This window comes from Leucopleurus acutus (assembly GCF_964270905.1).
Source record: "Leucopleurus acutus genome assembly, chromosome: 12".
Lineage (NCBI taxonomy): Eukaryota > Metazoa > Chordata > Mammalia > Artiodactyla > Delphinidae > Leucopleurus > Leucopleurus acutus.
The window spans coordinates 16,096,515-16,122,719 of NC_139154.1; the positions used below are offsets into that span (position 1 = coordinate 16,096,515).

The 26,205-nt window shown below is 40.1% G+C and overlaps 1 protein-coding gene across 1 annotated transcript in view; it reads right to left on the reverse strand.

Moving 5' to 3' along the window:
* ACOXL (acyl-CoA oxidase like) overlaps nucleotides 1-26,205 on the reverse strand; it is a gene marked incomplete at its 3' end in the record, with an annotated part of 382,726 nt that overhangs the window by 14,696 nt on the left and 341,825 nt on the right. Inside the window, 1 exon segment of the mRNA XM_082852053.1 lies at nucleotides 24,471-24,572. Coding sequence (XP_082708179.1) covers nucleotides 24,471-24,572 — 102 coding nt within the window.

The following is a 26,205-nucleotide window of genomic DNA, read 5'->3' on the forward strand; positions in this document are numbered from 1 at the left end:
AATTATGATTTTCCAATGGTATATGCCCAGTAGTGGGATTGCTAGGTTATATGGTAGTTCTATTTTTAGTTTTCTAAGGAACTTCCATACCATTCTCCATAGTGCCTGTATCAATTTACATTCCCACCAACAGTGCAAGAGGGTTCCCTTTTCTCCACACCCTCTCCAGCATTTACTGTTTGGAGATTTTTTGATGATGGCCATTCTAACCGGTGTGAGGTGATACCACATTCTAGTTTGGATTTCCATTTCTCTAATGATTAGTGATGTTGCACATCCTTTCATGTGTTTGATGGCAATCTGTATATCTTCTTTGGAGAAATATCTATTTAGATCTTCTGCCCATTTTTGGATTGGGTAGTTTGTTTTTTTTGATATTGAGCTGCATGAGCTACTTGTATATTTTGGAGATTAAGCCTTTGTCAGTGCTTGGTTTGCAAATGTTTTCTCCCATTCTGCACATCATCTTTTAGTCTTGTTTATGGTTTCCTTTGCTGTGCAAAAGCTTTTAAGTTTCATTAGGCCCCATTTGTTTATTTTTGTTTTTATTTCCATTTCTCTAGGAGGTGGGTCAAAAAGGATCTTGCTGTGATTTATGTCAAAGAGTGTTCTTCCTATGTTTCCCGCTAAGAGTTTGATAGTGTCTGGCCTTATATTTAGGTCTTTAATCCATTTTGAGTTTATTTTTGTGTATGGTGTTAGGGAGTGTTCTAATTTCATTCTTTTACATGTAGCTGTCCAGTTTTCCAAGCACCACTTATTGAAGAGGCGGTCTCTTCTCCATTGTATATTCTTGCCACCTTTATCAAAGATAAGATGACCAGATGTGTGTAGGTTTATCTCTGGGCTTTCTATCCTGTTCCATTGATCTATCTTTCTGTTTTTGTGCCAGTACCATACTGTCTTGATTACTGTAGCTTTGTAGTATAGTCTGAAGTCAGGGAGCCTAATTGCTCCAGCTCCACTTTCCTTTCTCAAGATTGCTTTGGCTATTCGGGGTCTTTGGTGTTTCCATACAAATTGTGAAATTTTTTGTTTTAGTTCTGTGAAAAATGCCATTGGTAGGGATTGCACTGAATCTGTAGATTGCTTTGGGTAGTATAGTCATTTTCACAATGTTGATTCTTCCAATCCAAGAACATGGTATATCTCTCCGTCTGTCTGTATCATCTTTAATTTCTTTCATCAGTGTCTTATAATTTTCTGCATACAGGTCTTTTATCTCTTTAGGTAGGTTTATTCCTAGGTATTTTATTCTTTTTGTTGAAGTGGTAAATGGGAGTGTTTCCTTAAATTCTCTTTCAGATTTTTCATCGTTAGCGTATAGGAATGCAAGAGATTTCTGTGCATTAATTTTGTATCCTACTAATTTACCAGATTCATTGATTAGCTCTAGTAGTTTGCTGGTAGCATCTTTGAGATACTCTATGTATAGTATCATGTCATCTGCAAACAGTGACAGCTTTACTTCTTTTTTTCTGAGTTGGATTCCTTTTATTTCTTTTTCTTCTCTGATTGCTGCAGTTAAAACTTCCAAAACTATGTTGAATAACAGTGGTGAGAGGGGGCATCCTTGTTTTGTTCCTGATTTTAGAGGAAATGGTTTCAGTTTTTCAATATTGAGAATGGTGTCGGCTGTGGGTTTGTCATATATGGCCTTTATCATGTTGAGGCAAGTTCCCTCTACGCCTACTTTCTGGAAAGTTTTTATCATAAATAGGTGTTGAAATATGTCAAAAGCTTTTTCTGCATCTATTGAGATGATCCTATGGTTTTTATCCTTCAGTTTGTTAATATAGTGTATCACATCAATTGATTTGCATATATTGAAGAATCCTTGCATTCCTGAGATAAACCCCACTTGATCATAGTGTATGATCATTTTAATGAGCTGTTGGAGTCTGTTTGCTAGTATTTTGTTGAAGATTTTTGTATCTATGTTCATCAGTGATATTGGTCTGTAGTTTTCTTTTTTTGTGACATCTTTGTCTGGTTTTGGTATCAGGGTGATGGTGGCCTCGCAGAATGAGTTTGGGAATGCTTCTCCCTCTGCTGTATTTTGGAAGAGTTTGAGAAGGTTAGGCGTTAGCTCTTCTCTAAATGTTTGATAGAATTCGCCTGTGAAGCCATCTGGTCCTGGGTTTTTATTTGTTGGAAGACTTAATCACAGTTTCAATTTCAGTGCTTGTGATTAGTCTGTTCACATTTTCTATTTCTTCCTGGTTCAGTCTCAGAAGGTTGTGCTTTTCTAAGAATTTGTCCATTTCTTCCAGGTTGTACATTTTATTGGCCTATAGTTGCTTGTAGTAATCTCTCATGATACTTTGTATTTCTGCAGTGTCAGTTGTTACCTCCCCTTTTTCATTTCTAATTCTGTTGATTTGAGTCTTCTCCCTTTTTTTCTTGATGAGTCTGGCTAATGGTTTATCAATTTTCTTTATTTTCTCAAAGAACCAGCTTTTAGTTTTATTGATCTTTGCTATTGTTTCCTTATTTCTTTTTCATTTATTTCTGATCTGATCTTTATGATTTCTTTCCTTCTGCTAACTTTGGGGGTTTTTTGTTCTTCTTTCTCTAATTACGTTAGGTGTAAGGTTAGGTTGTTTATTTGAGATTTTTCTTGTTTCTTGAGGTAGGACTGTATTGCTATAAACTTCCCTCTTAGAACTGCTTTTGCTGCATCCCACAGGGTTTTGGGTCATCATGCTTTCATTGTCATTTGTTTCTAGGTATTTTTTTATTTCCTCTGATTTCTTCAGTGATCTCTTGGTTATTTAGTAGCATACTGTTTAGCCCCCATGTTTTTGTATTTTTTACAGATGTTTTCCTGTAACTGGTATCTAGTCTCATAGCATTGTGGTCGGAAAAGATACTTGATATGATTTCAATTTTCTTAAATTTACCAAGGCTTGATTTGTGACCCAAGATATAATCTATGATAGAGAATGTTCCATGAGGACTTGAGAAGAAAGTGTATTCTGCTGTTTTTGGATGGAATGTCCTCTAAATATCAATGAATTCCATCTTGTTTAATGTGTCATTTAAAGTTTGTGTTTCCTTATTTATTTTCTTTTGGAAGATCTGTCCATTGGTGAAAGTGGGGTGTTATAGTCCCCTACTATGATTGTGTTACTGTCAATTTCCCCTTTTATGGCTCTTAACATTTGCCTTATGTATTGAGGTGGTCCTATGTTGCATGTATAAATATTTACAATTGTTACATCTTCTTCCTGGGTTGATCCCTTGGTCATTAGGTACTGTCCTTCTTCGCCTCTTGTAATAGTCTTTATTTTAAAGTCTATTTTGTCTGATACGAGAATTGCTACTCCAGCTTTCTTTTGATTTCCATTTGCATGGAATATCTATTTTCCATCCCTTCACTTTCAGTCTGTATGTGTCCCTAGGTCTGAAGTGGGTCTCTTGTAGACAGCATATATACGGGTCTTGTTTTTGTATCCATTAAGCCAGTCTATGTCTTTTGGTTGGAGTTTTTAATCCATTTACATTTAAGGTAATTATCAATATGTATGTTCCTATTACCGTTTTCTTAATTGTTTTGGGTTTGTTATTGTAGGTCTTTTCCTTCTCTTATGTTTCCTGCCTAGAGAAATTCCTTTAGCATTTGTTGTATAGCTGGTTTTGTGGTGCTGAATTCTCTTAGCTTTTGCTTGTCTGTAAAGGTTTTAATTTCTCCGTCAAATCTCAGTGAGATCCTTGCTGGGTAGAGTAATCTTGGTTGTAGGTTTTTCCCCTTCATCACTTTAAATATGTCCTGCCACTCCCTTCTGGCTTGCAGTTTCTGCTGAAAGATCAGCTGTTAACGTTATGGGGATTCCCTTATATGTTATTTGCTGCTTTTAATATTTTTTCTTTGTATTCAATTTTGGGTAGTTTGATTACTATGTGTCTTGGTGTGTTTGTCCTTGGATTTATCCTGTATGGGACTCCCTGTGCTTCCTGGACTTGATTGACTATTTCCTTTACCATGTTAGGGAAGTTTTCAACTATAAACTCTTCAAATATTTTCTCAGACCCTTTTTTTTTTAACTCTTCTTCTTCTGGGACCCCTATAATTTGAATGTTGGTGCGTTTAATATTGTCCCAGAGGTCTCTGAGACTGTCCTCAATTCTTTTCATTCTTTTTTCTTTATTCTGCTTTGTAGTAGTTATTTCCACTATCTTATCTTCCAGGTCACTTATCCGTTCTTCTGCCTCAGTTATTCTTCTATTGATTCCTTCTAGAATTTTTTTTAAAATTTATTTATTTATTTTTGGCCGCATTGGGTCTTCACTGCTGCGTGCGGGCTTTCTCTAGTTGCAGCTAGCAGAGGCTACTCTTTGTTGAGATGCATGGGCTTCTCCTTGTGGTGGCTTCTCTTGTTGCCCAGCATGGGCTCTAGGTGTGTGTACTTCAGTAGTTGCAGCACACAGGCTCAGTAGTTCTGGAGCATGGGCTTAGTTGCTTGGTGGCCTGTGGGATCTTCCTGGACCAGGGCTTGAACCTATGTCCCCTGCATTGGCAGGTGGATTCTTAACCACTGCGCCACCAGGGAAGTCCCGAAAATTTTTAATTTCATTTATTGTGTTGTTCATCGGTTTGTTTGCTCTCTAGTTCTTCGAGGTCCTTGTTAAACGTTTCTTGTATTTTCTCCATTCTGTTTCCAAGATTTTGGATCATCTTTATTATCACTACTCTGAATTCCCTTTCAGGTAGACTGCCTATGTCCTCTTCATTTGTTTGGCCTGGTGGGTTTTTACCTTGCTCTTTCATCTCCTGCGTATTTCTCTATCTTCTCATTTTGCTTAATTTACTGTGTTTGGGGTCTCCTTTTCACAGGCTTCAAGTTCGTAGTTCCTGTTGTTTTTGGTGTCTGCCCCCAGTGGGTGAGGTTGGTTCAGTGGCTTGTGTAGGCTTCCTGGTAGAGGGGACTGGTGCCTGTGTTCTGGTGGGTGGGGCTGGATCTTGTCTTTCTGGTGGGCAGGGCTGCGTCCGGTGGTGTGTTTTGGGGAGCCTGTGAAGTTACTATGATTTTAGGCAGCCTTTCTGCTAATGGGTTGGTTTGTGTTCCTGTCTTGCTAGTTGTTTGGCATGGGGCATCCAGCATTGGAGCTTGCTGGCTGTTGGGTGGAACTGGGTCTTAGCGTTGAGATGGAGATCTTGCCAATTGATGTTACATGGGGCCGGGAGGTCTCTGGTGGTCCAATGTCCTGAAGTCAGCTCTCCTAACTCAGAGGCTCAGGCCTGACACCCAGCCAGAGCACCAAGACTCTGTCAGCCACACAGCTGCTAGTGTTGGAGGGTCTCCTGCAGAGGCAGGGGGCAGTGCTGGCTCATCATGGGGACAAGGACACTGGCAGCAGATGTTCTGGAAAGTACTTCTTGCTGTGAGCCCTCCTGGAGTCCCAATATTTTTTTTTTTTTAGTCAAGTAAGGATAACAAAGCAAAAGCACTACTTACCATTATTTTTTATTTAAATAACTTTCAGCACCTAAAAAGTAGGATGATCATAATAATTTAATTTTTAAATGAAAAATTATTTTTCATTATGGAAAACTCAACATATTTTGTTTCCCACATTTTGCCATAGAAAGTTCCCAATATTCCCTGCTTGGGCCTATGGGAATGAGGAATCAGTAAATCAGGTTCTCAGGCCAGCAAGGACTGTAAAGGATCCTCCAAATAAAGTCAAGTATTGCCATTGGATGAAATAGTTGCAGGCAGACTTGTAGATGGAACAACAACTGGAAGGTCCAGGGAGACTGCTGATCTGGGATCAGATGAACTCACAAAACTCTTCAGAAAGCATCCTACCAAGATATCATTTCCTCTTCTCAGAAATCATAGTCAGGGACTTCCCTGGTGGTTCAGTGGTAAAAAATCTGCTTGCCAATGCAGGGGACTTTGGTTTGAGCCCTGGTCCAGGAAGATCCAAAAAGCCACGGAGCAACTATGCCCGTGTGCCATAACTACTGAGCATGCACTCTACAGCCAGCAAGCCACAACTACTGAGCCCATGTGCCACAACTACTGAAGCCCCCGCACCTACGGCCTGTGCTCCACATCAAGATAAGCCACCACAGTAAGAAGCCTGTGCACCGCAACAAAGAGTAGCCCCCACTCACCACAACTAGAGAAAGCCCGCTCGCAGGAATGAAGACCCAACACAGCCGAAAATAAATAAATAAATAAATTTATAAAAAGAAATCATAGTCAAAGCTCACATCTGGAGGATGGATGTACTTTTCCCTACTCTCCCACTAAGCACAACTAAAAACCCTGAACACTAAATATAAAACAAAGATAGGGAGACTCTGAAAGGTAAAGAGAAGACCAACTGTCTAGGGACTTTGGGACCTCAGGAACAACACAGTGGTGAATTCCCTGGGTTTTCTTTTGACCTCATACATCCCACATTCAGAGCTAAAGAAACTGGCAACCCAGGAACGTCAATGGATGCAGACAAAAATCTCAAAAAAAGCCTGTTCTTTCTCCCAAAGGGCCAGGAAAGACAGAAAACTTTTAGACAATAATAGATCTACTCCAGCCAAACACCATAGAAAAACTGTGTCCCCCACTACCCATGTCTCTCAAGGCTGAGTGGGCTTCTTTGTCTTCCACCCTCATAGACTGTAATGAGGTTCACCCCCCATGGTGACAATGGAGACCACATGGGGAGCCTGGACTTCCACCTCCACCTGGAAGTAGCAATGTACCCCTTCTTCTCCTCGACAGGATGCTGTCAGAGGAGGCCTAATGAGAGTCGACTTAACCATCCCATGGTGTTAGCAAAGACACTGTCAGTGTCATTGGAAGCCATGTGGGGAGAGCAATGAGGCTCTCCTACCCCTCCCCACCAAGCTGATAACTGAAACTTCTGCCCCCACCCAGCAGTAACAAGGACAGACACCCCACCCCCGCCAACCTTGGATATCAGCAGAGGCTGAATGGAGAATATGGGCTTCTATCCCTATAAGGCAGTAATGAGGTGGTGTGCCTTTTCTGCCACTGGAGCACTGTCAGAGGAATCCAGCTAAAACAGAAGATGTAACCGAGATCCAAAGTCTCATTACATAACACCCCAAATGTCCAAACCTCAATCAGAAGTCAAACTGAATGAAAAAGACAAGCAATAGATGCCAACACTGAAATTACAGAAATGTTAGAATTATTGGACAAAGATTTTTAAAGCAGCCACCATAAAAATGCCTCAATAAGTAATTATGGCCGTGCTTTAAACAAATGAAAAAAATAGAAAATCTCAGCAAAGAAGTAGAAAAAGAAGAACAAACAAAGCCCAAAGGCAGCAGAAGGAGGGAAATAATAAAGATATAAAGATTGGAGAGAAAATAAATAAAATAGAGACAAAAAACAACAGAAAAGATCAATGAAACCAAGAACTGGTTCTTTGAAAAGATAAACAATATTGATAAACCTTTAGCCAAGCTCATCAAGAAGAAAAGAGAGAGAACCCAAATAAACAAAATAAGACATGGAAGAAAATAAAAACTGATACCACAGACATACAAAAAAAATCATGAGAATGCTACAAACAGTTATATGCCAACGAATTGGACAACCTAGAAGAAATGGACAAATTTCTAGAAACATACAAGCTTGCAAGACTGAATCAGGAAGAAATAGACAATTTGAACAGACCAATCACTAGCATGGAAGTTGAATTTGTAATTTTAACAAAAGGGGGGGTGGCTTTCCTGGTGGCGCAGTGGTTAAATAATCCACCGGCCAATGCAGGGGACTCGGGTTCAATCCCTGGTCTGGGAAGATTGCACATGCCATGGAGCAGCTAAGCCCATGGGCCACAACTACCGAGGCCTGCGCTCTGGAGCTCATGAGCCACAACTACTGAGCCCACGTGCCACAACTACTGAAGGCTGTGTGCCTAGAGCCCATGCTCTGCAACATGAGAGGCCCATGCACTGTAACGAGGAGTAGCCCCTGCTCACCGCAACTAGAGAAAGCCCACATGCAGCAACGAAGACCCAAGGCAGCCTAAAATAAATAAATAAATAATAAATAAATTTATTTAAAAAAAAAAACTCCCAGCAAACAAAAGTCCAGGACCACATGGCTTCACAGGGGAATTCTAACAAACATATAAAGAAGAGCTAATACCTATCCTCAAACCATTACAAAAAATTGAAAAGGATGGAACACACCTAAATTCATTCTATGAGGCCACCATTACACTGATATCAAAACCAGATAGACACTACAAAAAAAATTACAGGTCAATATCTATCATAAATATAGATGCAAAAACCCTCAACAAAGTATTAGCGAATCAAATTCAACAATATGTAAAAAGGATACTACACTATGATCAAGTGGGATTTATTCCAGGGATACAAGGATGGTGCAATACCTGCATATCAATTAATGTGGAACGCCACATTAACAAAAGGAAGGAAAAAAATCTTCAATAGATGCAGAAAAAGCATTTGACAAAATTCAACATCCATTCATGATAAAAACTCTCATCAAAGTTGGTATAGAGGGAATACATCTCAACATAATAAAGGCCATTTTTGACAGACACACAGCTAACATCATACTCAACAGTGAAAAGCTTTCAGCTTTTCCTCTAAAATCAGGAACAAGAAAAGAATGTCCACTCCTTCCACTTCTATTTTACATAGTATTAGAAATACTAGTCACAGCAATCAGACAAAAAGAGAAATAAAGGCGTCCAAACTGGAAGGGAAGAAGTAAAACTCTATTTGAGGATGACATGATACTATACACAGAAAACCTTAAAGTCTCCACTAAAAAACTATTAGAACTAATAAACGAATTCAGCAAAGTTGCAGGATACAAGATGAATATACAGAAATCTGTTGATTTTCTATACACTGATAAGGAACTAACAGAAGAGAAATTAAAGAAACAATCCCATTTACAATCACATCAAAAAGAATAAAATACCTGAGAATAAACTTAACCAAGAAGGTAAAATATGTATACTCTGAAAACTATAGAACATTGATGACGGAATTTGAAAATGATAAAAAGAAATGGAAAGATATCTGAGTTCTTGGATTAGAAGAATTAATATTGTAAAATTTCCATACTACCCAAAGCAATTACGGATTTAATTCAATCCTTATCAAAATAATCATGACATTTTTCACTAAACTAGAATAAATAATCCTAAAATTTATATCAGACCACAAAAGACCCCAAATTGCCAAAGCAATCTTGAGAAAAAAAGAAAAACAACACAGAGCTGAAGGTGTCATGCTCCCTGACTTCAGACTGTACTATGAAGCTACAGTAATCAAAAAAGCATGGTACTGGCACAAAGCAGACAGATCAATGAACAGAATAGAGAGCCCAGAAATAAACCCATACATTTATGGGTTTATTTATACATCAATTAATCTATGACAAAGAAAGTAAGAAGAAAGACAGTCTCTTCAATAAGCGGTGCCTTTTACGGCTGAGTAATATTCCATTGTATATATGTGCCACATCTTCTTTATCCATTCATCCGATGATGGACACTTAGGTTGCTTCCATGTCCTGCCTATTGTAAATAGAGCTGCAATGAACATTTTGGTACATGACTCTTTTTGAATTATGGTTTTCTCAGCGTATATGCCCAGTAGTGGGATTGCTGGGTCGTATGGTAGTTCTATTTGTAGTTTTTTAAGAAACCTCCTTACTGCGCTCCATAGTGGCTGTATCAATTTACATTCCCACCAGCAGTGCAAGAGCGTTCCCTTTTCTCCACACCCTCTCCAGCATTTATTGTTTCTAGATTTTTTGATGATGGCCATTCTGACTGGTGTGAGATGATATCTCACTGTAGTTTTGATTTGCATTTCTCTAATGATTAGTGATGTTGAGCATTCTTTCATATGTTTGTTGGCAATCTGTATATCTTCTTTGGAGAAATGTCTATTTAGGTCTTCTGCCCATTTTTGGATTGGGTTGTTTGTTTTTTTGTTATTGAGCTGCATGAGCTGCTTGTAAATTTTGGAGATTAATCCTTTGTCAGTTGCTTCATTTGCAAATATTTTCTCCCGTTCTGAGGGTTGTCTTTTCGTCTTGTTTATGGTTTCCTTTGCTGTGCAAAAGCTTTTAAGTTTCATTAGGTCCCATTTGTTTATTTTTGTTTTTATTTCCATTTCTCTAGGAGGTGGGTCAAAAAGGATCTTGCTGTGATTTATGTCATAGAGTGTTCTGCCTATGTTTTCCTCTAAGAGTTTGATAGTGTCTGGCCTTAAATTTAGGTCTTTAATCCATTTTGAGTTTATTTTTGTGTATGGTGCTAGAGAGTGTTCTAATTTCATACTTTTACATGTACCTGTCCAGTTTTCCCAGCACCACGCATTGAAGAGTCTGTCTTTTCTCTACTGTATATTCTTGCCTCCTTTATCAAAGAAAAGGTGACCATATGTGCGTGGGTTTATCTCGGGGCTTTCTATTCTGTTCCATTGATCTATATTTCTGTTTTTGTGCCAGTACCATACAGTCATTTTTTTTTTTTTTTTTTTGTGGTACACGGGCCTCTCACTGTTGTGGCCTCTCCCGTTGCGGAGCACAGGCTCTGGACGCGCAGGCTCAGTGGCCATGGCTCACGGGCCTAGCTGCTCCACGGCATGTGGGATCCTCCCGGACTGGGGCACGAACCCGTGTCCCCTGCATTGGCAGGCAGACTCTCAACCACTGTGCCACCAGGGAAGCCCCATACTGTCTTGATTACTGTAGCTTTGTAGTATAGTCTGAAGTCAGGGAGCCTGAAATTAAGATATTTGTAGTGAGGTGGATGGACCTAGAGTCTGTCATACAGAGTGAAGTAAGTCAGAAAGAGAAAAACAAATACCGTATGCTAACACATATATATGGAATCTAAGAAAAAAAATGTATGAAGAACCTGGGGGTAAGACAGGAATGAAGATGCAGACCTACTGGAGAGTGGACTTGGGGATGTGGGGAGGGGGAAGGGTGGGTTGTGACGGAGTGGGAGGGTGGCATGGACATGTATACACTATACATGGAATAGATACGTGGAATAGATAGCTAGTGGGGGGCAGCCGCATAGCACAGGGAGATCATCTCAGTGGTGGAATAGATAGCTAGTGGGGGGCAGCCGCATAGCACAGGGAGATCATCTCAGTGGTTTGTGACCACCTGGAGGGGTGGGATGGGGAGGGTGGGAGGGAGGGAGATGGGAGAGGGAAGAGATATGGGAACATATGTGTGTATGTGGCTGATTCACTTTGTTGTGGAGCAGAAACTGACACACCGTTGTAGAGCAATTATACTCCAATAAAGATGTTAAAAAAAAAAGATCCATTCAAATACAAATTATTTATACACCTAGCAATGCCCTAGACAGAGACAAAACTATTTCAATTTTTTTAATGTGTTGTTAATATTTTTCTCAGCAACTTCCAGAATTACCTCATAATCTTGAGTGAATGTAAATTTAATTAAAAAAATGAAAGTTGACAATCAAAAAAAAAAAAGCAGTGCCGAGAAAACTGGACAGCTACATGTAAAAGAATGAGATTAGAGCATATCCTCATACCATATACAAAAATAAACTCAAATGAATTAAAGACCTAAATGTAAGACCTGAAACCACAAAACTTCTAGAAGAGAATAGAGGCAGAATACTCTTTGACATAAATCGTAGCAATATTTTTTTGGATCTGTCTCCTAAGGCAAAAGAAATAATAGCAAAAATAAGCAAATGGGACCTAATTAAACTTAAGAGTTTTGCACAGTAAAGGAAACCATCAACAAAATGAAAAGGCAACCTACTGAATGGGAGAAAATATTTGCAAATAATATGATGGACAAGGGGTTAATATTCAACATATATAAACAGCTCACACAACTCAATATCAAGAAAAACAAAGAAACTAATTTAAAAATGGACAGAAGACCTGAATAGACATTTTTCCAAAGAAGATATACAGATGGTCAACAGGCACATGAAAATATGTGCAACATCACTAGTCATCAGAGAAATGCAAATCAAAACCATAACGAGATAGCACCTCACACCTGTTAAGATGGTTATCATCAAAAAGTCTACGAATAACAAACGTAGACGAGGATGTGAAGAAAAGGGAAACCTAGTATGCTGTTGGTGGAATTGTGAATTGGTGCAGCCACTATGGAAAACAGTACAGAGGTTCCTCAAAAAACTAAAAATAGAACTACCATACGATCCAGCAATCCCACTGCTGGGTATATATCTGAAGAAAATGAAAACACTAATTTGAAAAGATTCATGCACCTCAATGTTCATAGCAGCATTATTTACAACAGCCAAGATATGGAAGTAACCTAAGTGTCCATCAACAGGTGAATGGATAAAGAAGAAGTGGTATATATACATAATGGAATACTACTCAGCCATAAAAAGAATGAAAATCTGTCATTTGCAACAACCTGGATAGATCTAGAGAGTATTATGCTCAGTGAAATAAATGCAAGACAGAGAAAGACAAATACTCTATATTATCACTTATGTGTCGAATCTAAAAAATAGAATGAATGTATATAACAAAACAAAAACAGACTCACAGATATGGAGAAGAACTAGTGTTTACCAACGGGGAGTGGGAAGGAGGTAGGAGAGAGTTAGTGGTATGTGATTAAGAGACACAAACTACTATGTATAAAAAATAAGCATCAGGATATAGTCTACAGCACAGGGAAATATAGCCATTCTTTTATAATAACTTTAAATGGAGTATCATCTATAAAGATATTGAATCACTGTGTCATACACCTGAAACTAATATAATATTGCAAATCAACTATACTTCAATTTAAAAATGGAAAGGAAATGCAATGACCAAAATAAAAATTCAGTGGATAGTCTCAACACCAGAATGGAGGAGACAGCGGAAAACATTAGTGAACTGGAAGATAGAATGATAGAAGTTACTAAATCTGAACAATGGAGAGAAAATAGACTGAAAAAAAAAAAAAAAAGAACAGAGGCTAAGGGTCCTGTGTGGTTATAACAAAAGATCTAACTTAAATGTCATCAGAGTTCTTGTGAGAAAAGAAGAGAAAAGAAAGAGGGCAGGGCTGAAAAGTACATAATGAAATGACTGGGAACTCCCCATTTTGGCAAAAGACATAAACCAACAAATTCAAAAAGCTGACTGAAACTCAGCCAGGGTATATTCAAAGAAATACACATCAAGGCACATCATCGTCAAACTTCTGAAAACTAAAGAAAAAAATCATTGAAAACAGAGAGAGAAAAATGATGATTTATTCATAAGGGAAAAATGATTTTAATGACAGCAGATTCTCATTAGAAACTATGAAGGCCAGAAATGCTTTCAGGTACTGAAAAAAAGAACTCTCAACCCAGAATCCTATATCCAATGAAACCATGTCATTATTTTCAGATGACATGTTTGTCTGTACAGAATATTCTAGGAATCTACAAGAACTCCTAGAATTAATATGTAAGTTCAGCAAGGTTGTAGAATATAAAATCAACATATGAAGAATCAATTGTATTTCCATATACTAGCAATGGACATATGGACACTTGAAATCAAATATGCAGTACCATTTACAATCACTCAAAAAAAGGAAATAATTAGGTGTAAGTCTAACAAAACGTGTACAGGTCTTGTATGCTGAAAACTACAATATGCTGATGAAAGAAATCAGAAGAGATCTACATAAATGGAGAGACATACCATATTCATAGATTAGAAGATTCAGTGTAGTATTGATCTCATTCCTCCAAAAAGCAATATACAGGTTTAATAATTCCTATCAAAATCCCAGAAATATTTTTTGTAGATATAGACAAGATTATTCTAATATTTACATGGAAAGGAAAAGAATTAGAATAGCTAAAACAATTTTGAAAAAGAATAAAGTGGGAGGAATCAACCTACCACATTTCAAGTTTATGTAACTAACGTAATCAAGACTGACCATGTGGTATTGGCAGAGAAATAGGTACATAGATCCATGTATCAAAATGGAGAGTGCAGAAATAGAATGACACAAATACGCCCAACTGATTTTAGACAAACGTGTTAAAGCAATTCAATGGACAAGAGATAACCTTTCAAGAAACTGCTGTTAAGGAAATTGGACATCCATAGGCAAAAAAAAAAAAAAAAAGAAAGAAAGAAAGAAAAGAAAATCTTGGGACTTCCCTGGTGGCACAGTGGTTAAGAATCTGCCTGCCAGTGCAGGGGACACCGGTTCAAGCCCTGGTCCGGGAGGATCCCACATGCTGTGGAGTAACTAAGCCCATGCACCACATCTACTGAGCCTGAGTTCTAGAGCCTGTGAGCCACAACTACTGAGCCCACGTGCCACAACTACTGAGCCCATGTCCCACAACTACTGAGCCCGCATGCCTAGAGCCCTGCTCTGCAACAAGAGAAGCCACCGCAGTGAGAATCCCACGCACCACAACGAAGAGTAACCCCCGCTAGCTGCAACTAGAGGAAGCCCACACACAGCAACGAAGACCCAACACAGCCAAAAATAAAAATTAAAAGATTAAAAAATAAATAAAAAGGAAAAAAAAAAGAGCACCACATGAGGAACTCTTGTGGTGAAGAAAACACTCTGTATCTATGCTGTATCAATGTCAAAATCCTGGGTGTGATATTGTATTATAGTTCTGCCAGTGATTCCACTGGGGAAGACTAGGTAAAGGGACATGAAATCTCTCTGTATTATTTCTTACAGCTGTATGTGAATTTATTATTCTCTCAAAATAAAAAGTTCAATTAAAAAATAAACCCCCCATAATTGTAGTCAGATGTCTCTCAGGTTAGGTTTTAACAAAGGGATTTAATAAACACAATAGAGAGTTCTTTTCTCTTTTTTCTTTGTATTCTTTTTAGATGGAGCATAATGCAGAGATACAAAGAGTAAGTATATATCAGCTTGCTGGATTATCACAAGATGAACACACACACGTAGCCATCACCCAGATAAAGAAATGGAACACCTGTATTCCAAGAGACCTTGACAAGAGTCACACACTTGAGCTGGCTAGTTTTTTCTTACATTGTCTCAGCAGTAGCCAACTTGGTGAACTGAATTAATGCCTGGTGCTTCAAGGCCAAAATTTGTGATGTGAATGACCAGCTGTCCAAGGAAGGAGGAGACAGAGGAATTTTGGTTTTCTATAGACGTATGGGTGTTCACAAGTCAGTCCTGTCCCTTCTCTGTCCCTTAAAATGGGGCCACTCCTACTAGCTGTCTTTGTGTGGTTTACCAAGTACCAAGTTCTTTGAGTCCCCCAGAGGAAGGAAGCAGTGGGACAGGACACAGCAGTATCTAGTCTCTAAAATCAAAGGAAAAGGGCAATTTACCATGAGAAAAAGAAAAACTACAAACACATTTTATTTTATTTTATTAAAAGTATTGGTTTCTAGCTAGATTAGTAATTTCTACCAAAGTGCATGTACTAGGCATCATTTCTGTTTCAAGTTCAGTAATTCATTTAAATTTTATTATTATGCAATCATAATAAAACCCCCCTTGTCCTAACTGTGACTGGGGTCTGCTCTGTTTGACTCAGCTGAATTCCACCTCCTGGAAGGTCTTTTTTTGGTGTGTAACACAACTACTCTTAGGAACAAATATCACCGATAGGAAATTCTCACTGTGCATCCCATAGTGAGGGGATGAACGCAAAGACGTATGGAGTAGGACCCCAATTACCCAGCACTGCAAGTACCTCCCCAAGGAGCCCAGGATAATACAGTTGCCAGAAGAACTCAGAGGCTGGAGCTCAGCAGAACAAGTTGCTCTATCCTGTGGTTATAACGAGTTATCCTTGAATGAATGAAATGGAATGAGCCTGGCTCTCCCAGATACACAAAGCTGTACTGTGAAGCAAAGCACAAGGGTCGACCAGATGGCTGCCACGCAGAGCCAGGATTGCAGGGGTGGTGACCTCAGGGTCCATTTTACTGGCCAAAGTGAAGAAACACATCTCACTTGTATTTTCTTAACCTCAGTTGAATGGCCTGCATTTATCGGTTCAACAATGTATTTTATGCCACTGAAGAGCAGGCTTGGGCCAGAGGTAAAGGGGAGGGGGGAGGGAAAAGAGTGTTTTTCCCTTTTCTTAGTGGCACTCTGTTGGGACTGGTATTTTTCTTGTCTCTCTGTTTTGAGGGTTTCTGGCTCTTGGAAAAGAAGGTGGACCAGGATACACTCATATTTTGTTTCCTGCCATCTCCTGGAAGTGAACCAGGGGTCCTACAATAGTGAAAGGAAGTTAAAGCCAGTTCTGGGGGTGCTTTCAAAACAAAGAGGATTTTAAAATTTGACTCAATTGCATTCCATGTAACACCACTTCATTGTGATGTCATTCAGTGACACCCCCCTGGCTTCTAGACCAAGGATCCATCATTAGGAGCTATCCCTCCACACCCTGATGGAATGGGTGCCTGTGGTTACGCACCACACCAGCCTGGAGGACACAGCCAAGCATTCTCAAAACCTCGTCAGTTGCTTGTAGCCAAGTCAGATGGACCTTACTGGGTGGGAAGGACAGGGGTTGGGGAACCAGAGATCTTTTCTCAAATTCCTTCAAAGAAAGAGTCTGTAGGTAGTAGGTGAGGCCAAGGGACGGAGAAGCCCCACCTCCCTTTCCCAACCCAATGGATGTCTGCAACATCTTTTGCCTAAAACCTCAGTTTGTGTTGCATTTGATTCCAGTATCTGAACATCTGTTAAGCTACCCTGATCCAGGTGTTTGGGGAAAGGGAAATAGAAGGATAAGAAATCTGAGTGGCCATTTAAAAAGAAACATTTAACGCAGCATGGAAGACAGCCAACACAGCATTTGTAGGAAGTGAAGGGCGCGTGCACCATTTCTAAGCCTCGTGGGTATGAGCATGGGGTACGTGCTCTAGAAGTTAAAATTTGAGGAGAAGAAGGGCTAATATCCCAACACCATCCTTCCATCTTGGAACTGTCCCCCAAGTTTTTCTTCCTATTCTGTTTCTTTCAACCCAAGTCTTTATGCCACAGGGCAACGACTGCATTTATATTGTACACTTAATTCAAAATAGTAAATAAGTGTTATCTACCCTCTAAATTCAAAGAAGCCCCATAGCGTCCTGGCTTTGGGGTCTAGTGTCTGCCACACTTCTGCACATTCTTACTCTAAGCCCATTTCCTAAGAATAAATCAATGTGTTAGTGGCTACATCGACTCAGAACTATTAACACTTGAATGACCCATCAACATCAGGCTTGAATGTTTTTCCTCTTTAATGAATCAACTATTTGATTGAGTAAACTGAGACTAAAACCCAAACCTTAGTGGTTGTTTTAGACTTGAGCAAATACAGCAGAAGAGCCAAGATCACTAGCCATCAACAGGCTCCCCCTGGCCTCCCTGCTGCAGCTGGGTCTCCCGGCAGTTCTCACTCAGGAAGGAAAAGGATTCCTTTCGCTGGGGCAGAGTAAGGCTATTAGGGGCTGAGCCCACCCTTGTGTCCACTTGCTGGTGAGGGTACAAAACAGGACTTGGGCTGGTGCTGGTGAATCTGAGCTTCATCCTAACACACCGAAATGAAAACGGCCAATCTAGAGGCATGGGAGAAGGACTCAGATGGGAAAAGGTGCCAGCCATCTGCTGCTCCAACAGAAACAGTGCTCTCAGGAAGGAACTGGCCGGTCACGACTCAATCCGGACATCAAGGCAACATCTGGGTGAAGGAGTAACAGCTGTGGGTATAATGTGATCAAATATTGTGGAGGTGGCGTGATTGCTTGGCCATGGTCACGATCAGTATTTATTTTCTCCCTTCCTGAACGAGTGTCTGGTTTTTAACACGGTTACTCTTACAGGCAGCCTCCCATGCCCTCTGGGAGGTGGAGAGGAGTGGCCCTCCGCGCTGCTGTGCTGAGTTACACAGCCCTCCCTCACTTCCCTGCAGGTCCTTTAAAACCCGCATTCTCACATGGTTCCATGATTTGGGCTCAGGGCAGGAAACAGAACCTGATTCAACATTTTGCTAAGTATTATTTTCACCATGCTGAATAGGGTTTTTTTGATCTGCAACCACAGCTGGTCCGTGGTTCTCTTGATCCACATAGACTGAAGAGCTTCCTCCCCTGTGGATTTCCTAGTGTGAGTTGACCACACATCTACATGTACTTGCTTCTCTGTACGTCACCAAGAGTCACTGTTCCAATACCGGTGGGCACTGACAGAGCCGGGCAGCTGTGCCAGGGAATTCAGGGAGCAAACACTCCAATGAGAAAAACGTCCCAGCCCTAAAACTTAGTTGACTTTGGGGCTTCCCTGGTGGTGCAGTGGTTAAGAATCCGCCTGCCAAGGCAGGGGACACGGGTTGGGGCCCTGGTCCGGGAAGATCCCACATGCTGTGGAGCAACTAAGCCCATGAGCCACAACTACTGAGCCCTCGTGCCACAACTACTGAAGCCTGCGCAACTAGAGCCCATGCTCCACAACAAGAGAAGCCACCGCAATGAGAAGCCTGTGCGCCACAACGAAGAGTAGCCCCCGCTCACTGCAACTAGAGGAAGCCTGCACGCAGCAATGAAGACCCAATGCAGCCAAAAATAAAAAATAAATAAAAAAATAAAAATTTTAAAAAAGAACCTTAGTTGACTTTAAGGGCTGGTATAAAATAAGGTAGAGGACTCAGGGCCAAATATTCACTTCCATTAAAATACATCATTTTAAAAAGCTGACGTTTTCGCTTGGTTTTGTCTTATTTTAAGCAACGTGAAGTTGGTTTTAGTGGAGATACGCAACCGGTAACTTAGGTTATTTTGAAAGATTTTCCTCCTTAAGATGAGCCTCAGCTGATAGTTCCTCCTTAATGCTGATAATCATCTAAAGCAAAACAAATGTCTAGGTCAATGAAGACTGAAACAGGACAATTCCTGGACACTAAATTTTCCAAGAACAAAGCACACAATTGTTCTATACACACCCCTGCAACAGTTCTTAATGGAAAGGGCACAGAGACCTTTTACTTGGGGGCCTTGTTATGATGGAACCCCAGAGGCACCACCACGAGACTGCCTTTGAGCCAAGGTCTCACAATGAGGGCACAAAGGTGGAGCTACCCCATCCTACAGTTCAGGTCTGGGATCACTAGAACAGCAGGGAACCTGAGTCCAGAAGTACCTTTCCCTCTCACTACATCAGCTGCAAGTCAGCCTCAGATTCCCCGGCCCTAAAGTAGATTAGCAGCTATTCACATTAAAGGGTGCTTGTGGGGATTACACAGGATCATGAATGTGGACCAGCTCTGTCGATACTGAAGCTCCAGACAAAAGAAAGCACTTAGTTATCACAGCCAGGAAGGGCTTGGGAGATGGGCTTGCATTTTAAAAGAAAAAACCCAGTCCAAACCCCCAACTCTCATGAGCATCAGTCAGACCAGTGGGTACTTTTGGAGTATGTGGATGGATCTTACCCACTGCGGGACATCAGGCAGGCCTTTCTGAAGCTTCTGAACTCAGGTCTTTTAAGTGCTCTGTGGTGCCCATGTGGACAAGTAGGGCTACAAACAGGTGATGCTGCATGTTAGTCCACCTCCGTTTAGGGTCAGAAGTTCTGGATTCTATGATCAGATGGAATCTTGGGCAGCTGTTGAACTTCTCTGTTTCTTAGTTTTATTCATTTACTGCATGGGGATTATATCAGCCTTACTTACCTTGAAGATCTTTATGAGAATGCAATGAGATTTTTTTTAAAGAATAAATATATGCATTATTAATTATCATTAGACTGGAGCTTCAGCATAACTCCTGGGCACTCTGAAAAGTTTTATTATTTAGAATCAGCCCAGGCTGATTGCTATTCCCTGATGCTGACTTCTATTTAAAATAAACTTTTTATTTTAGAATATATATATATATATATATATATATATATATATATACACACACACACATATATGTATATATATATTTTGGCCAAGCCCCACGTGGCTTGCAGGATCTTAGTTCCCCAACCAGGGGTCGAACCTCAGCCCATGGCAGTGAAAGCATCAAGTCCAAACTGCTGGGCCGCCAGGGAATTCCCTTAGAATATATTTAGATTTACAGAAAAGTTCCAACAGAGAGTTCCCATACGCCCTTCACCCAGTTTCCCCTAATGTTGACATCTTACATAACTATGGCCCATTGTCAGAACTAAGAAGCCAATATTAGTATATTAAGGTGCATGTGTCTTTTTGAATTATGGTTTTCTCAGGGTATATGCCCAGTAGTGGGATTGCTGGGTCATATGGTAGCTCTATTTTTAGTTTTTTAAGGGACCTCCATACTGTTCTCCATAGTGGCTGTATCAATTTACATTCCCACCAACAGTGCAGGAGGATTCCCTTTTCTCTACACTCTCTCCAGCATTTATTGTTTGTAGATTTGTTGATGATGGCCATTCTGACCAGTGTGAGGTGATACCTTATGGTAGTTTTGATTTGCATTTCTCTAATAATTAGTGATGTTGAGCATCTTTTCATGTGCCTCTTGGCCATCTGTATGTCTTCTTTGGAGAAATGTCTATTTAGGTCTTCCATCCATTTTTTGATTGGGTTGCTTGTTTTTCTGATATTGAGTTGTATGAGCTGTTTGTATATTTTGGAGGTTAATCCATTGTCTGTTTCTTCATTTGCAAATATTTTCTCCCATTCTGAGGGTTGTCTTTTGGTCTTGTTTATGGTTTCCTTTGCTGTGCAAAAGCTTTTAAGTTTCATTAGGTCCCATTTGTTTATTTTTATTTTCATTACTCTAGGAGGTGGGTCATTTGCAGCACTATTTACAATAGCCAGGTCATGGAAGCAACCTAAATGTCCATCGACAGATGAATGGATAAAAAAGATGTGGTACATATATACAATGGAATATTACTCTGCCATAAAAAGGAATGGAATTGGGTCATTTGGAGAGATGTGGATGGACCCAGAGACTGTCATACAGAGTGAAGTAAGTCAGAAAGAGAAAAACAAATATCGTATATTAACACATATATGTGGAATCTAGAAAAATGGTACAGATGAATCTGCTTGCGAGGCAGAAATAGAGACACAGATATAGAGCACAAACGTATGTACACCAAGGGGGGAAAGCAGGGGAGGGATGAATTGGGAGATTGGGATTGACATATATACACTAATATGTATAAAATAGATAACTAATGAGAACCTGCTATATAGCATAGGGAACTCTACTTAATGCTCTGTGGTGACCTAAATGGGAAGGAAATCCAAAACAGAGGGGATGTATGTATACATATAGTTGATTGACTTTCAGAAACTAACACAATATTGTAAAGCAACTATACCCCAATAAAAAACATAAAGAAGATAAAAACAATAAAATATACTAAGATTTAAAAAATATTAGTACATTAATGTTAACAAATACAGACTTTATTCAGGTATCACCAGTTTTTCTACCAATGTCCTTTTTCTGTTCCAGGACTCCATCCAGGTACCACACTGCATTCAGTCCTCACGTCTCCTTGGTTGCCTCTGGTTGATGATGGTTTCTCAGTCCTTCCTTGTCTTTCATTGATTGACAGTTTGAGGAGTACCAATCAGGTACTGTATGGACCATCCCTCAATTTGGTTTTGTCTGACATGTTTTTTTCATGATTGGACTATGGGTTTTGGGGAAGAGTGAAGTACTCTTCTCATCACATTGTATCAGAGGTCCACGTCATCAACATGACTTATTACTGGTGATATTAACCTTAATCATGTGGTTAAGATGGGATCTACCAGATTTCTCCACTGTAAAGTAACTCTTTTCCCTTCCCATTCTCTATTCTTAAAAATAGAAGGAAGTCACTAAGTCCAACTCACATTCAAGGGAAGGAAAATTGTTTCACTTCCTGAAGGGGGGAGTATCTACATGTATCATTTGGAATTCTTTTTTTTTTTTTTTTTTTTTTTTGCGGTATGCGGGCCTCTCACCACTGTGACCTCTCCCGTTGCGGAGCACAGGCTCCGGACGTGCAGGCCCAGCGACCATGGCTCACGGGCCCAGCCGCTCCGCGGCATGTGGGATCTTCCCGGACTGGGGCACGAACCCGTGTCCCCTGCATCGGCAGGTGGACTCTCAACCACTGCACCGCCAGGGAAGCCCTGGAATTCTTCTTTAAGGAAAACTTGTCTCTTTGTTTGTGTTCAATTTTATTTATTTATTTATTTTTTGGCCACCCCGCATGTGGGATCTTATTTCCCCAACCAGGGATCAAACCTGCGCCCCCACCCCACCCCCGCCCGCAGTGGAAGCGCGGAGTCCTAACCACTGGACCACCCGGGTATTCCCATGTGTTTATTTTATACTTTGGGTTAAAATCCAATATGATGTTGTCTATTTTGTTGCTCTAAGTGTTCCAGCTTTGGCCCCTGGGAGCTCTTTGTTAGTTCCTTCCCACATCCCTTGGACATACCCCCATAACTGTGGGTCTTTCTATCTTTATTTCTGTTTTGAGCACTTTCTGACTTTCTGGCTCTAGAAGACGTTCCAGGTTCATCTTGTATATTCATTGCCCCAGCCAGGATCAGCCATTTCTCCAAGGACCCTGGTTGCTATTTTGGAAAATGATATTAGAAACCAACAACTGGGCACTGAGTGTGCTTTTTGTTACTGGCTGATGCTGATTTCTAACCAAATAACTGAAAATATTTAGAGCCAGAGAGATATGGGTTTTTGCTACCTGTTTTTGTACCTGCAAGTTACTATGTCACATTGGATGTTTCCTCATCCACGTATAAGAATAATGAACATCACTCAAAGGGTTGTTGTGAGGTCAAGGGAGATAATATTGAAGGAACTTTCTATTTCTGATATTAGAGAGCTAGGTTTTCTTTTCTACACCTTTAAAGCATCAATGATCTGACAATACAGTAATGCAAAAAATTAAGGGAAAATGGGAACCAAGAGAAATAAACAAGTAAGAAAATTGCGTTTGCCATGAAGGCATTTGCCATTTCCAGCAAATCTGAATTTTCACTTTGACAACCACATGGTGATTGCGGTGGAGCAGGGAGTGATGACAGTGAAAACCAGGCCCAGCACTAAGCAAGAAATTTAATAGACAGTAAGCTGGATGCCAAAGAGCTATAACCCCGGGGGAGGGTAAAGAAATTGCTGCCCTTATCTGAACCCTCTGAGTCTTCCAGAAAACCTCAATTTGGTTTAGGGTGGGTCTCAAGCTAAGAGTCCCTTCAGACGCCTTGCAAGGGGAAGAAGATACCTTCAATTTGCCCTTCACATTAATCTTACAAATCATTTTCCAAGGACAGTGACTAGTACACATCTAGGACATCTTGAGCACTCAGCCCCAGCGGACGCCATGTGGGGCGGAAGAACCATCTAGTGGAGCCCTGTCCAGACTGCAGAGTCACGAGAAACGAGAAATGGTTGTTGTTTGAAGCCACGAAGTTTTGGGGCTTTTTGTTACATAGCAATAGATAACTGAAGTATTTTTATACAGGCTTTTTGTCATAATTGCTGCCTCCTAAGAAGGAAAAAGATTCTTCAAGGTTCTTCCGAGCCCATTATAGTTTTGCTCCGGCAGGCTTCTCCAGGTTTGTCTATCAGTTAAGACTTCAACCAAACTGGTCTTTTCACTGTTTCTTAGCATGTCTGTCCCAAGTACTCCCATTTCTATGATTTTGCTCACTTCACCAACCCCATCTGAAGGCTCACCTGCATTTCCCCCTCCTCAGCTGAACCACCGCCTCCACTTGGAATCTTCCCCTCTTCCAGGTCTAGCAAAGAACACCATTAATTCCAAAGTGACCTCTGTCCTCTGCACTTATGCTTGTGGCCAGGTTCATTGGAAAGGTCCACTCCCTCGTGTTGTTGTGTTATTTGAAGACAGTTTCGTGTCCCCAGCTATAATGAGCTCCCTTGAATGCAGAGACTGAGGATATACCTGTCTGTGTTTCAGCATCTAATAGCGGGCCTGGAAGAGGGAGGGAACCCAGAAAATGTGTTGTATAGATGATTCTGCTGTTTAACAGTCTTCTTCTAAAGCAGCATTATGGTGATGATTCACTGGCTCTATCTTCATTTTCAGGTGCTCTGTGGCTGTCACACTGAATTCCCATTGCAACCACTGACAAAAATCCCACCAGGCCTTTTTCTAAATATAAAGAATGAGTTAATAGGCTTTCGTAAGAAGTAAGAAAATGAAAATCACTTCATACCTCTTTTTTTTTTTTTGCCAGCACTTTTGATTTCTTCCTCTCCTTTACATGTGAGAAGTTCATACACGGTGAATCACTTCCCTGTCACTTAAACTCTGAAGTGTAATATGATCACAGTAGGCAATGAAACCATGTATGTGAAGTCTCAGAGGCGCAAAAATTTGTGAGTGGAAACCGATAGAAGATTGGCAGGACTGTTTTCTAAGAAAGCAAAGAGCTGACAGCTGAGGCACGAAGGGTTTCTTCTGCACCCCAGGGATTCTTACCTGACGCCTAATCTTCATGCTGGCCAGGGGAGTCAAATATTTATGTTCTAGATACCAGGCTTGCTCCTGGAACACCAGTTTGGTTCCATATAGCAGACAAAACTAAGGGGTGGGGGAAGAGGAGAGAAATGGAAAAATATGTTAGAAAACACAGAATCTAAGGAGGCGAATGAGAAATAGCATAATATTATATTTCATAAGATCATAAAAGTTAATACATACTTACTGTAAATGGTCATATTTTGTTTTTTTTAATTTTTATTTTATATTGGAGTATAGTTGATTAACAATGATGTGTTAGTTACAGGTGTACAGCAGTGATTCAGTTATACCCATACAAGTTTCTGTTCTTTTTCAAATTCTTTTCCCATTTAGGTTATTACAAAATATTGAGCCAAGATTTCTGTGCTATACAGTAGGTCTTTGTTGGTTATCTATTTTAAATATAGTAGGGTGTACATGTCAATCTCAAACTCCCAGTCTATCCCTCCCCCTGCTTTCCCCCTGGTAACCATAAGTTTGTTCTCTAAGTCTGAAAATGGTCACATTTTGGACATGCAGTATATGTTTTATATTTTGAAACCACTCTATGGAGAAATTTAAAGCATATATAAAATTAGAAAAAATAGTATAACCAACTTCCATGTCTCCATCCCCCCAGTTCAACAAATACTAACTCACAGCCAGTCTTGCTTCATCTACAATCTCATCTAATTCTTCCCCACCCCAGGTTACTTAGAATCAAAGTCCACTCATAATATATTTTAAAAAATAAATGTAATATTTCTGTTTGCTTTCTTTCTTGATTCATGAAAGAATATTCTTTTTTTTTTTTGCGGTACACGGGCCTCTCACTGTTGTGGCCTCTCCCATTGCGGAGCACAGGCTCCGGACACGCAGGCTCAGTGGCTATGGCTCACGGGCCCAGCCGCTCCGTGGCATGTGGGATCTTCCCGGACCGGGGCACGAACCCACGTCCCCCGCATAGGCAGGCGGACTCTCAACCACTGTGCCACCAGGGAAGCCCATGAAAGAATATTCTAAATGCCCATTCTGAATAATATCATCTTAATATTTTCCATTGAGCATGGTTTGATTAGACTTTCATAAAAATAGCATTCCTCATTTGCATTTTGTTTCAATACGTTTTTCCTATCACGTTTCTGAAACCGACACGCAGACCTCCGTCATGACATCAGTGGCATCCAGCAATAATAGATGAGTTTTCCTGTATTAACAAGTAACTTTTTTTTTGTATAATGCAAAAAAAAAATACACTCAAATTGCCTATAGCAACTATAAAAGGTAATGATGCAATGCATTTAATTACTGTTTAGTAGTGCTTTTTATTTGAGCATTTCAAAGTCTTAGTAAAAGTGTCATATTTCTATGAAGGACTTAAATAAAAATGGGGTAAATGTAGAATTGTTAAATGAGAATTTCAGAAGTCTTTACAATGAACAAGTAACTTTTAAGTTAACTATTCTTTAGCATTTCATATTTAATAATTCCAAAATTATACAAACATAGAGATAATAGTATAAGGTACCTCCAAGTCTATATCATCCAGCTTTAATAGCTGTCAACTCATAGCCAATCTTGTTTTATCTCTACTCCCACCTGTTCCCCCCTTTCCGTATTATTGTGAGGCAAAGTTCAATTGTTATCATCTCTAGGTTTGGAGGGAAGAGAGCTATGTCGATCCTGGAGGAGAAAGCTATGTTGACAGGGTCCC